Here is a 13,180-nt window from a genome sequence, read left to right as displayed (position 1 = left end):
TGTGTTCCCCCCAAATTCCCATGTTGCATCCCTAACCCCCCAGCGTGATGGTAATAGGAGGTGGGGCTTTTGCAAGGTGATTGGAGTAGATGAGGTCATGAGGTTGGGGCCCCCATGATGGGATTAGTGCCCTTATAAGAAAAAACCTTAGATAGCTTGTTCGCACTCTCTCTACCATGTAAGGACCCAGCAAGAAGGTGGCCATCTGAAGCCCTCAGCAAAGGCCGAAACTACTGGCACCTTAGTCTTGGACTTCCCAGCCTCCAGGACTGTAAGACATAAATTTCTATTGTTTAAGCCACCCAATCTGTTATTTTATTATGGCAGCCAGAGCTGTTTACGACTTTGGGCATGAGTGTTCTTTCTTTTTTTGTTGTTGGTGGTGATGCTTTTGTTTGTTTCACACTTTTTCTTTTGAAATCATTACAAATTCACAGGAAATTGCAAAGGTGGTACAGAGAGGTCATGTGTACCCCTCACGCAGTTTCCCCCACTGGTTACTTCTTTGTAACTACAATATAATAGGATGTCAAAACGAGGAAATTGTTATCTGGACAATATGTGAGTCTGGTCCAATGCCATTTTATTACATGTGTAGATTCCCACAGCCACCACTTCCCTCAAGATCCAGGACTGTTCCATCACCACAGATTGCCCTTGAACTTCTGCATTATATTCTCACCCACTCTTCATGCACCCACCCCGCCCCATCCACTGATAACTCCAGCAACCACAAATCTTTTCTCTATCTCTATAATTTTGTCATTTCAAGAATGCTACAGGGCTTCACTGGTGGCACAGTGGTTGAGAGTCCGCCTGCAGCTGCAGGGGACACGGGTTTGTGCCCCGGTCCAGGAAGGTCCCACATGCTGTGGAGCGGCTAGTGCTGTGAGCCATGGCCACTGAGCCTGCACATCCGGAGCCTGTGCTCCACGACGGGAGAGGCCACAACAGTGAGAGGCCCGCGTACCAAAAAAAATAAATAAATAAAGAATGCTACATAGGGAATTCCCTGGTGGTCCAGTGGTTAGGACTCTGCACTTCCCTTGCTGGGGACCTGGATTTGATCCCTGGTCGGGGAACTAAGATCCCGCAAGCCACTCGGTGCAGCCAAGAAAAAAAGGAATGTTACATAAATGGAATCATATGGTGACCTTTTGAGGTTGTCTTTTATCTCAGTATAACGCCCGTGAGATCTACCCAGGTTGCTGTGTGTTATCAACAGTTCCTTTTCCTTGCCGAGTAGTATTCTGTGGCATGGGTGGACCGCAGTCTGTCTGACCATTTACTCAGTGAAGGACATCTGTGTTGTTTCCTGTTTTGGCCTCAAAGCAGCTGCGAACAGTCATGTAAAGGTTTTTGTCTGGACCTGAGTTTTGCATTTCTCTGAGATAAATACACAAGAATGCAGTTGTTTAGTTTTCTTTACAAACCACCCAACTGTTTTCCAGAGCGGCTGCACCCTTTTACATTCCCACCAGCAATGTATGAGTGATCCAGTTTCTCCACATCCTCACCAGCATTTAGCATCATCACCGTTTTTTATTTTAGCCGTTCTGGTAGTGACGGCTCACGGTGGTTTTGCATTTCTCTGATGCCTAAATGATGTTGAACATCATTTCACATGCTTTTTTACCATATGTATATCTTATTCGGTGAAATGTAGTCTTCATCTCTTATGCTCATTTTCTGAATGGGTTATTTGTATTTTTACTGTTGGATTTTGAGAGCACGTCATACATTCTAAATGCTAGTCTTTCATCAGATAGGTGTTTGCAAAATATTTCCTCCCACTCTGTAGCCTATCTTTTCATCCTTTTAACAGATCTTCCACAAGCAAATGTTTTTAATTACGACGAAGTCAATTTAAAGATATATTTTTCTTTTGTGGATCAGGCTTCTGGTGTCATAGCAAAGAACTCTTTCACCCATCCAAGCCCCATTTCCTGAAGATTTTCTCCTATGTTAGCTCTGAAAAGTCTTATAGTTCTACATTTTCTGTTTAAATCTGTGGTCCATTTTGAATTCTTGTTTGTGAAAAGCATGAAGTTTAGGTTGAGGTTCATTTTTATGCCCACAGACGTGGCCATTGGTTCTTTCTGCATTAACTTCTGGAATTATCCATAGAATAATACAAACTATTTTGTAGAATAGTGATTTGCAAGCATATCGCTTGATGGTATAACCCACATGTCCTGCATGATATTTACGCCAAAAATATATATTTGCTACCATATTATCCTTTTGCTATACATGAGGGATTTTTCAACACAGATCTCTAGATCACTCATTATTAAACATTAGTTCTCAACGTATAAATCTTCATTCCAGAAGCAATTAACTGTGGGTGGTAGCAGTACAGGTTATTTCTACTTTTATACTGTTTTGTGATTTTTAAGTCTTCTGCGCACACAGTCAGGAAGATCCCACAATTCTTTTTTTTAAGTGGTGTTTGCTGGGTTTGACGTAATTTGGGAGTGGGCGGGGGGCTTGTGTATTTTTTTAATTTCAGGTTCACAAAGAGTATTCTTTCTGGCTCACACTTCTAAGCCCCAATATGCCTTTTTTTTTTCTTTTCTTCTTTTTTTTTTTTTTCTCTCTTTGTCCTCTGAGGCATGGGGTTAAGGTTTGGGGTTTGGGGTTTTTTTTTTTCCCCCTCCTGTATTTTTCTTTTTTTTTCTTTTTTATGCTGTCTTGCTTTTGTAACATCCAACTGAAGCAGGGCAGAGAAATCAATGAGTTGTCTTGGCATTGATTTAGTCTATTCCCAGGTGGCTGCCAAGCTGGGAACTGTGAACTGAAAACTTCATTTGGTATCAGATTTTCTTAATTGTCTCTCGAACACTCGCCCGCAGCCCGTGCTTGCTAGAACTCTCCAGAGACAGGTGGCACTCGCAGCCTGAGAGAAAAGTCTTCGAAGACACAAAGAATGGGGGCAGGGAGGGGGGCCTAGGACCTCACCAAATATGAGAAAAGGGGCAGCTGTTTCGAAGCCAAGCCTTTGAAACTGCCGGGCGGCTGATGGTTTTTTCGTTTGTTTTTTTGTTTTTAATATTTATTTATTTGTTTGTTTGTTTATTCTGGCTGCTCCGGGTCTTAGTTGCGGCATGCGGACTTCTTAGTTGTGGCATGCGGGATCTTTAGTTGTGGCACGCAGTATCTAGTTCCCCAACCAGGGATCGAACCCAGGCCGCCTGCATTGGGAGCACTGGACCGCCAGGGAAGTCCCCTGCGTGGCCTTTTGCAGAAAACTGCAGGGACCTCTGAGCCCGGGCCCAGCTGCCTCCCAAAGATGTTTCCAGTTACTTTCCCATCGAGCAGCAGGAGGAATCTGCCATTTAGAATATAGAATTCTTTTTTTTAAAATTGAAGTACAGTTGATTGACAGTGTTGTGTTAGTCTCAGGTGTATAGCAAAGTGATTCAGTTATACGTATATATATCTATATGTTCTTTTTCAGATTTTTTTTCCATTACTGGTTATTATAAGATATTGAGTATAGTTCCCTGTGCTATGCAGTAGGTCCTTGTTGGTTAGAATATAAAATTCTTGCTTGGAAGTTGGTGTTTCTAGAAGCCAGTATGCTTCTAGATTATAAAGGACAGTTTAAGCCCAATTAAGATGGTCACTTGATATGTCATAATGAGTTTCCTTGAAAAATGACTTTCAACAGGTTCTTAACTATCAAGTCTTGTTCATGGACTTCCCTCGTGGGTCCTTAGGTTCCCCCAAGGGCTGATGGGGTCGTGCTTGTGTATCAGAGGATTTATAGACTGCAGGTCACTCGGGAGCCTAAGTACGCTAGAAATTAGCCCCTATTAACCTGAACTTTGTGGCGTGGGGTCTGTTGTCCAAGTAAAATCCCAAAGTGGGATCATTGTAGCTGTCACACCAGCTTAGTCATCTGATTTGCTCACAGAGACCACTCTTCAAGAAACCGAGGCAAAACAGGTTTAAAAAATATATATATATCATGAGAACAGGCTGCTGTCTGTAGCTGAGAACGGGTGTGTTTTTTCCTCTGGGCCAAGAACTTTTTCCATTTTCACCGTTCACTTCTCATTGTCATTCCTGGCTCTCCTCTGGGTCCCCTCTGTGGTGGACCGGTTGCCGCAGCGGGCCAGGAGCATGCCGATCGATGGCACCTCTCAGCGGTGGGCAGACGGTGCTAATTAAGCTCCGAATTGGGTTCGATGGCTGTGCGCACAGCACAGCACAGATCCCAGCGACCCCCCACCCACTGTCTGCCCCACCATGGCTGTCTGGTTTAGGAGAACACGAGAGCAGGATAAATACAGATTCCTGTCTGTCTCAGAGCCAGGCGCAGCATGACTAAATCATACTGGGTGTGAAACCTACAAATCACTGGGCTTGTTCTCCTGCAGAAAGGCAGCCCTCCTTCACAGGAGTTTACCCGCTGAGCAGCCTTAACTGAGTTATAAGGGAGCGTGTTTCAGCATCTCATTTCTTCTTTAGATGAGCGCTATTCCATTGTATGGATACAGGATTCTGTCTCTGCAAGTTCACCTACTGGCTAAAATGTATTTGTAACCCTCCAATCAGTACTTGTGGGGTGTTTTCACAGTCACGTGCAGAGACACTTGCGGTGAAAAATGTGAATCACTAAGGCGCACGTTCCCAGCTGAGGTTGAACAGGCCGTGCCCTGCATTCTTGCTTCAGTTCATACTGCAAACACGTGTCCTTTTTGCAGTGTATTTGGTGCCACATGTTTTGCCCTTTATTTTGGTGGGGAGGGGAGCTTTTTGTTGGTGATTTGGCAAAGGGGCCCCCAAGCATAGCGCTGAAGTGCTGTCTAGTGGTCTTAAGCGCAAGAAGGCTACTGTGGGCCTTACAGAGAAAATCTGTGTTAGACCAGCTTCGTTCAGACACACGTTCAATGTCAGTGAATCAACAGTATATGTTAACTAACGCGTTTTTCAATAGAAACACACATAAAAACAAGGTTACAGGATGAATGGTTGGCAAAAGTGCAGCCAGAAGCTCCCATAGGAGCCGTGGTTCCGTATTAGCTAATTCAGTCCCTACCACGAATAACAAGAATTGACTGTAACTTTTTATTCCGGAGTGGTTCAAGACTTACAAGAAGTTGTAAAACTAGACTTCCTGTGTACCCTCCACCAGGCATCCCCCACTCCTGACATCTCACGTAACCATAGTCCAGTGGCAAAACCAAGACATTGATACAATGTTATCAGCTCAGGGACAGACCCTATTTGGGTTTTGCTCATTGTTACCTGCACTCTTGTGAGGGAAAGGGGAGTGTATATATCTATGAAATGTTTTCCAGGTGTAGATGTGAGGAACCAGTACCACAGTCAAGAGGCAGGACTATTCCATCACCCTAAATAAACAATGATTTCTTTTTTAAAAAACGGTGGTAGGGCTTCCCTGGTGGTGCAGTGGTTGAGAATCTGCCTGCTAGTGCAGGGGACACGGGTTCGAGCCCTGGTCTGGGAGGATCCCACATGCCGCGGGGCAACTGGGCCCGTGAGCCACAACTACTGAGCCTGCGCGTCTAGAGCCTGTGCTCCTCAACAAGAGAGGCCGCGATAGTGAGAGGCCCGAGCACCGCGATGAAGAGCGGCCCCCGCTTGCCACAACTAGAGAAAGCCCTCGCACAGGAATGAAGACCCAACACAGCCAAAAATAAATAACTAAACACATGTGGGGTTTTGATTCAGCAAAAAAAAAAAAAAAAACGGTAAAATAGACATAAACATAAAACTGACCAGTTTAACCAGAGTACAATCCAGTGGCATTAAGTACATTCACAGTGTTGGGCAACCACTACCACCATCCAGCTTCAAAACTCTCTTCATTTTCCCCAATTGATACTCTGTCCATGTTAAACAAAACTCCCCATTCCCCTTCCTCAGCCCCTGGGAACCCCCCATTCTAATTTTTCTCTCTATGAACCTGACTCCTTTTGGGACCTCCTAGAAGTGGAATCCGAGGGTATCTGTCTTTTTTGTGTCTGACTTCTCTCACGGAGCACCATGTCCTCACATTTTGTGCATGTTGTAGCAAGTGTCAGGATTTCGTTCCTTTTTATGGCTAAATAAAATCCCGTGAAACAGTGATTTCTTGGCACCTGTTTTGTGGGAGGCACTGTCCTCTATTCTACTGGGGAGGCAGACAGTGATCAGAATAAGTAAATTATATCATACGTTTAGTTCATCATTCTTTTAGCTGGAATTTTACCCCTTGTACCCTTTTGAGTCCAATTGTACCTGGGGCCCCTAATCATGACCCTCAAGACATGAAAACCTCAAAGTGTCTTAATCACCCAAGGAAGATCTAATTCCATTTCTCGTAGATTTAGCATTACCGATCATTTTCGAAAAATTCTCTGGAACCAGTGATTCTTAGAGGGTGTTTAGGGTGACTTTTCCTCCCGTGGGCTGTTTGATTAAAGCAGAATCCATCCGACTTCAGGCAGGACCTCGGATCACAGGAACAATCTGTCAGCCGCGCCAGGATGCCGGGCAAAGTCTTCATTTTAGCATTTGTCCCATATTTGTACCTCCAGATCATAATTGCCTGGGTGGAGTTCACTGGGCGTAGAAATGCCAGGAAGTGCCTGCCCTGGACCGTGGAGGCCTCGATTTATGGTTTTCACCGTTGCAAACGAGTGTTGGTATGTGAACGAACAGCCTTGTCACCTTTGTCTACTATGATAATAGCCGTTGTTAGCTATTTATGATCATGACGTCAGGATGTTTCAGGGCACTGACCAAATGGCATCACATAGTCTCTGTGATGCTCAGAACCAGAATCCCAACTACTTTCCTTGTGTGACATAGAGAAACTGGTGGGTGGGTGCATCGGGGACTCAGGAGCTGGGTCAGGAAGGCCACTGGACAGATTTCTTCTTTTTTTTTTTTTTTTTTTTTTTTTTTTTTTTTTTTTTTTGGCCATGCTGCTCAGCATGCGGGATCTTAGTTCCCTGACCAGGGATGGAACCCATGTCCTCTGCATTGGGAGCGCGGAGTCTTAACCACTGGACCACCAGGGACGTCTCCAGATTTCTTTTCAAGGTTGCTGTTTGTCTTAGAGCAAAGCTTTCAGATGTGGCTTTCACCCTGAGAATAAATAAATTAGCCAAGCGGCCCGTCGCAACTAGGCTCGACTTAAATGGTCAACTTGTCAAATAGGAGGAGGGAAAAAAAAAAAACAGCTTCATTAATGACAGCCTGGCTTTCAAAGAGCTGCATCTTTCCATCGATGGGGAAGGATCAGTGGGTACAATACCTCTGAACATTCCAACTCTTTTTTTTCTTTTCAATACATATTTTTTAATTTAAAAAGGTAAAAATTACATTTACGTTCTTTAAACACTTATTCTAATATCATATTATTTTTTAAAATAATTTGACTCTTTGTCTCTTACTTGTGTTCAACATCCTTTCTATTCAATATCCAATCTGATGCTAGATTTCTGTTTTTGTTGTTGTTTGTTTTTGTTATGTGTGTGTATGTATGTGTTTGGTTGTATGTGTCCAAAATCCAGTACAGTCATGTACTTCAAGTATAATTATAATAGATGAATACTTGTCTGTAGATTATGACCTTAATAGAACATACAAATTCTTGCTAGTACCGAGTATGAAAAAAATTGCAGATTTGAATCAGGTAGTCCTGTGAGTGATGTCATGGGCTTTCATTTATCAAATATAAGTGGCACTGGACATTATACATATCTTAATTCTCACTGTCCTTATTTATCAAGGTGAAGATAAGATTGCATACCTTGATATTTATTGAGAGGATCGAATGAATTAACATATAACATATGGGAAGAACATATTCAAGTATATGATCTACTGGAGGTAGTTGGCATCAACAGTAATATCCCAACTCTTAACTAGCAGATGAGGGCAGACAACCCTTCGGGGCTCCTGTTGTGTGTTAGGTTGGTTTATGATCACCTTATAATATAGGATCAGGGCCTCTCATCAACCTTGGGAGTCAAATTCTATCAGAGCAATTAGGAACAGTGGCGCGTGCGGCCAAACACCAGAGACCCCATGGTCTCAGCATCTCAGAATCATCCTGACAGCCGGTCTCAGATTAATTACAATCTGAGATGTGTGTGATGTCGGCACAAGCTCCCAATCCGTGATCTTAAGACTCTTTGCGGTGGATGTAAACCGCTCTTTGCTTTTTACCCCCTACCAAGATGGAGGGGTACAGGGTGGAGGAGTTGTCTGTTGTTCCTTTTTTACCTGAGGAGAAAATACTGTGCGATTTCCACACTAAACGGTCACAGCGGGGACCAACTTCCTGCCATCCATACCCGAGGCTTCAGCCAATACAGTACGAGAAGCAGCTTTCCATTTCTAGAAGGATCACCCCCGGGGCTATAAAAACGGCAAAGCCTGGCCGGGTCTCTGCGCCCCCAGCGTGACCATGGGGAACGCACACTCCAAGAGCAGCGACGGGGCCAGCTCGCTCCACGGCCGCCCCGAGCTCTCGTTCTACAGCTCTTTTCCCAGGAAGTGGAGCGAGAACGTCTTTCTGGATAACGAGCTGCTGACCTCCAAGATTCTGTCCGTGCTGCGGCCCCAGTCGGAGCGGGGCCTCCGGACGGGCCACCTCCGCTACCCTGCCCACTTCCTCAGCACCAACTCTGTCTTTGCCTCCGTCGCAGCATCCCTGAAGGAGCACCCGAGGGCCACCCTCCTGTCCGATGGCAGCCCGGGCCTGGCCAGGAATGTCGGCATGACGGTCTCGCAGAAGGGGGGTCCACAGCCAGTACCCAGCCCGGCGGGAACGGGGACGAGACTTGGGTGAGTCGGGTAGCCCCTCAGGGGCTGGCGAAGGGAGGGAGCAGAGGTGGCGTTCCTCAGGGACCCCGAGGGTAGCCTCTCCGGAAGAAGACCCTCGGTGGCGGGGGTGGGGGGTGTGTTGGGGAGAGCCCCACCAAGCGGCAAGATTGCTGTTAACACCTGCTTTGGAGATTCACTCCTTTTCCTTTTTCAAAAATGATGTGTTCTGGGGGTCCTCGGCCATTTGGAGCCAGTTTGCTTCCTGCTCTTGAAGGACCCTTGGACAGGGCTCCTCTGTGTCCTCCAGACGAGGCTGGAAGTCCACTGAGGTTGCTGCGAAGTTTGTGTCCTGTTATTCATGGCTTAATCCGATTTTCCTAGGACTTTGAGGTGGTTCTTGTAATATTGCATTCAACAGCGTTCAGGTAGAAAACCTCATGTAAAAAAGAAAAAAAAAAATGTCACTGCAGTGATCCTTGGATGAGTCGGTGGGGAAAGGAGCTGATTTTCTTTTTCCTCTAGAAAGGATTCTCCCTCCAATCTCAAGTGGCAATGAGGCTGTGTCCACCCTACTCTGGCCAGAAAGAATTCCAGGGGTTCCTGAGGGCTCCGGTGGCCAGGAAAGGAAGCATATAATGAATGCGCCCTTAGAATGTACTTGAACATTAGATTAAATTTAGTTTTGATGGCAGATATAGGGAACAAATAGTGGTTGCCAGTGAGGAGAGGGAAGGGGAGAGGGGCAAGATAGCGGCAGGGGATTAAGAGGCACAAACTACTATGTATAAAATAGATAGGGATTCCCTGGTGGCACAGTGGTTAAGAATCTGCCTGCCAGTGCAGGGGACATGGGTTCAAGCCCTGGTCCGGGAAGATCCCTCATGCTGTGGAGCAACTGAGCCCGTGTGCCGCAACTACTGAGCCTGCGCTCTAGAGCCCATGAGCCACAACTGCTGAGCCCGCGTGCCACAACTACTGAAGCCCTCATGTCTAGAGCCCGTGCTTCGCAACAGAGAAGCCACCACAGTGAGAAGCCCAAGCACTGCAACGAAGAGTAGCCCCTGCTCGCCACAACTAGAGAAAGCCCGTGCGCAGCAACAGACTCAACGCAGCCAAAAACAAATAAATTAAATAAATAAATTTATTTAAAAAAATAAAATAGATAAACTACACGGGTATATCATACAACACAGGGAATATCGCCAGTGTTTTTTAATAAGTGTAAATGGAGTCTAACCTTTAAAAATTGTGAGTCACTATGTTATACACCTGTAACTAATATAACATTGTACATCAACTGTACTCCCCCCAAAACAGGCAGTTTTGATGGAAGACCTGATGTCACATTGACAGATAGTCTCCTAATTTTCAGAATGATCTGTGAGTTAAGGCTTACGTTGATAGCCAGAAAGTTCTCAAATAGTATCTAATCGGATTGAGTAATAACGTGAGTTGCCTTTGTAGAATGTGTGTGTGTGTGTGTGTGTGTGTAATGCAGTTTTTTTAAATGAGTGGTTTTATGATTTCCATTTAGACCAGTCACAGGAGAGATGGATGAAACCGACACAGTGTCTCTGAAGTTCAAGCAGGCAGCCGATGACTCTCTTTCACTTACATCTTTGAACGCTGACTCCATCTTTATAGAAGGTACCGTCACCTCGATTCTTTCTCGGGTGTCAGGTGGTCTCCATTCACTGGGAGGCGCCGGGACCCACATCCGGGCGTCCAGGCGGCACGGGCAGGGGCAGCCCCAAGCCTGCCAAGGCCCCGGGCCCCTGAGCAGCGGCCTCCTATCCTTCCCTCAGACCCCTACACTGCCTCGCTGAGGCGTGAGATCGAAGCAGATGCCCACGAGTTCGAGGCTGAGTCCTGGAGCCTCTCCGTGGACCCCGCATATGTGAAGAAACAGAAGAGGGAGGTGGTGAAAAGGCAGGATGTGCTCTATGGTAAGGAGGCCTGCCACGCCAGCCCTTCACTTCCTACCCCTCCTCCCTCTTCTTTTTGATTTTTTTTTTTAATTTATTAATTCCATCTGGGAGCCAGGGCTCCACTGCTGACCCTCCCTGAGACCGTGTGGCCCACTCCACCTACTGCCCCAGGGTAGCCCTGCCTTCCGGGCCGGGAAGGAGGTGGCCAGACGGGGCTTTGTGAGAACCAGTCCCCAAGGACAGGAATGGCCGAATGCCCAGTCCTGACTCGTCCTTACTTTGCTGGTGACCCCGGGAGAGAAGACCTCCTGGGCCCATCCCAGCCATCCCTGGTGACCACAGACAGGCCCGGGCGTGGTGGAGGTTTTGGAGGCAGGTCCCTCTCTGCATGTGACTGTAGCGCTGCTCCGGGGTGGGCGCCCCTTCCCACCGGCTGTTGGAAAACCTGGCCGTGGGCAGCCGCTGTCCTTAGATGGGATGTTGCAGTCACCATGGAAACCACATCTCCCAGGCACCGCCCATCCCTGGGCTGGGTGCCCCCCTTGGGTCCCTCCAGGCCCCCAGCACTGCTCAGTGGTGTCCACTCACCAGTGGACACTCAACTGCCTTCCATGTTTTGCACACTGAGCTCCCTGCCAGGGCCAGAGCAGGTTGGGGTGTGGGTGGAGAGGAGAGCCTGAGCCCAGCCAGGAGTCCTGCCTAGAGGGGGCGGGGGGGCAGTGCAGTCCGTCGCTTCCCTCTGGGCAGCCCTGTGTCATGCTGTCTCCGCTGCTGGGCAAGTACAGAGTCCTTCCAGCCCTGTGGCTGGCGACCCTGGCCCCCGCCAGCGCCACTGACTTCTGTTTCATCTCTAGCAACTTCAAGGCCTTGACTTAAACGGCAGAGGAGCTCCATCACAAAATCGAATCTTTCTTTGCCTTTAACAGTGAATTAAAATCCTCCCTGGAGCTCCACTTTTCCCATCAGTTATAGTCTGGGGCAGGTCTCTGACATGCAGGTTTCACATCCCAGGGAGGGGTGTTGGTCAGAACAGTCTTCTTGTTTCAAAGAACCTAGAAACATCTTCGGTTAATATTAGGCAGGAACCCCTCCTGTGCATTTGAGGTCCCAGCGCACATCGGGTCCTCTCTTTCCTGATATCCTTCCACCCCTCGCTGTCCCCTTAAGCTGGGCCCCCAGCACTGCTGGGTCAGGGAGGACAGGAAGCCTGGCCCCTGGGCTGTGAGACCACCAGGGCGAGGGCTTCGCGGAAACCTGAGAAGCGGCCTGGCCCATCGCAGGACAAGGGAGAACCGAGCCGGGGTGTTGGCCCCACACCACTAAGTCCCGCATCCCTGTCCCTGCAGAGCTGATGCAGACGGAGGCCCACCACGTGCGGACGCTCAAGATCATGCTGAAGGTCTACTCCAGGGCCCTGCGGGAGGAGCTGCAGTTCAGCCCCAAGGCCGTCAGCCTCCTCTTCCCGGGCGCAGACGACCTGCTGGAGGTGCACGGCCACTTCCTTTCTCGGCTGAAGGAGCGCCGTCAGGAGTCCCTGGAGGAGGGCAGTGACCGCAACTACATCGTCCAGAAGATCGGGGACCTCCTGGTACAGCAGGTGGGCGCGGCCAGGGCGGCTCAGGGCCTGGACCAGCCCCTGCCCCATCTCTTTCCTTCCAATGCAGAAAGAACATGCCCCCCACTTACTGGGAGCCCCAGCCCCCGAGGACTTCAGTCCCGGCCCCTTAACAGCCACGCGTCCTGCCACCAGCCTAGAAACACAGAGACCTAAACGGCGAACGCACTGGTCTAGACACTATCCAGTGGGTGTTCTGGGCTTTTGTTTGGTTGGTTGGCTGGCTTTCATTTTTTTTGGTCTCGACGGCTGTTTGGTTTTTGGACCAGAGCCATCCATGGTAGGGCCGTTGACCCTGAGCTGACTTCTGAGTGGACTTCTGGGCCAAGACCAAGATTGACAGAGGGGACGGGACGCAGGACCCCTCGTCTGCCCTTGGAGTGCCTGGAGCATCCCAAGGATTCATGAGAAGAAGACGCCATTCGCTTTTGAATTTTTCTAACATTCTTCCACTTAAATTTCTTTTTCCTTCTCGGATTTCGGGATGTTTTACAAGCACCTGTGACGTGTAGACGTTTTCTCCTTTTCCCTCTCGGTACCTTGTGCCGAGACACCACGTACTGAAGCATTTCTCTGTTTGGGTGCCAGCGAGCCAGACAAGAAAGTGAAATCCCAAGTCAAGTCAATCTGCGTTTTAGCAGAGTCAGGCGAATGAGGTGAAAACGTTCCCTGGTGGTTTTTGTGTTTCCTTCTGGTAACGCCTCCACGGCCTCTCTTCAGTTTTCAGGTGAAAACGGGGAGAGAATGAAAGAAAAATACGGCGTCTTCTGTAGCGGCCACAACGAAGCCGTCAGTCACTACAAGTTGCTGTTGCAGCAAAACAAGAAATTTCAGAACTTGATCAAGG

The 13,180-nt window shown here is 47.8% G+C and overlaps 1 protein-coding gene across 1 annotated transcript in view; it reads left to right on the top strand.

The window, feature by feature from the left end:
• Window positions 1-13,180, top strand: part of ARHGEF18 (Rho/Rac guanine nucleotide exchange factor 18) — a 91,571-nt gene that overhangs the window by 58,723 nt on the left and 19,668 nt on the right. Inside the window, exons 11-15 of the mRNA XM_024745767.1 lie at window positions 8,673-8,811; window positions 10,325-10,437; window positions 10,596-10,736; window positions 12,065-12,315; window positions 13,054-13,179. Coding sequence (XP_024601535.1) covers window positions 8,673-8,811; window positions 10,325-10,437; window positions 10,596-10,736; window positions 12,065-12,315; window positions 13,054-13,179 — 770 coding nt within the window. The remainder of the gene's footprint in view (window positions 1-8,672; window positions 8,812-10,324; window positions 10,438-10,595; window positions 10,737-12,064; window positions 12,316-13,053; window position 13,180) is intronic.

Source organism: Neophocaena asiaeorientalis, unplaced genomic scaffold (assembly GCF_003031525.2).
Source record: "Neophocaena asiaeorientalis asiaeorientalis breed wild unplaced genomic scaffold, Neophocaena_asiaeorientalis_V1.1 scaffold357, whole genome shotgun sequence".
Classification (NCBI taxonomy): Eukaryota; Metazoa; Chordata; class Mammalia; order Artiodactyla; family Phocoenidae; genus Neophocaena; species Neophocaena asiaeorientalis.
Note: the sequence above shows the minus strand (reverse complement) of the source record. Positions and strands in the feature narration are given on the sequence as shown.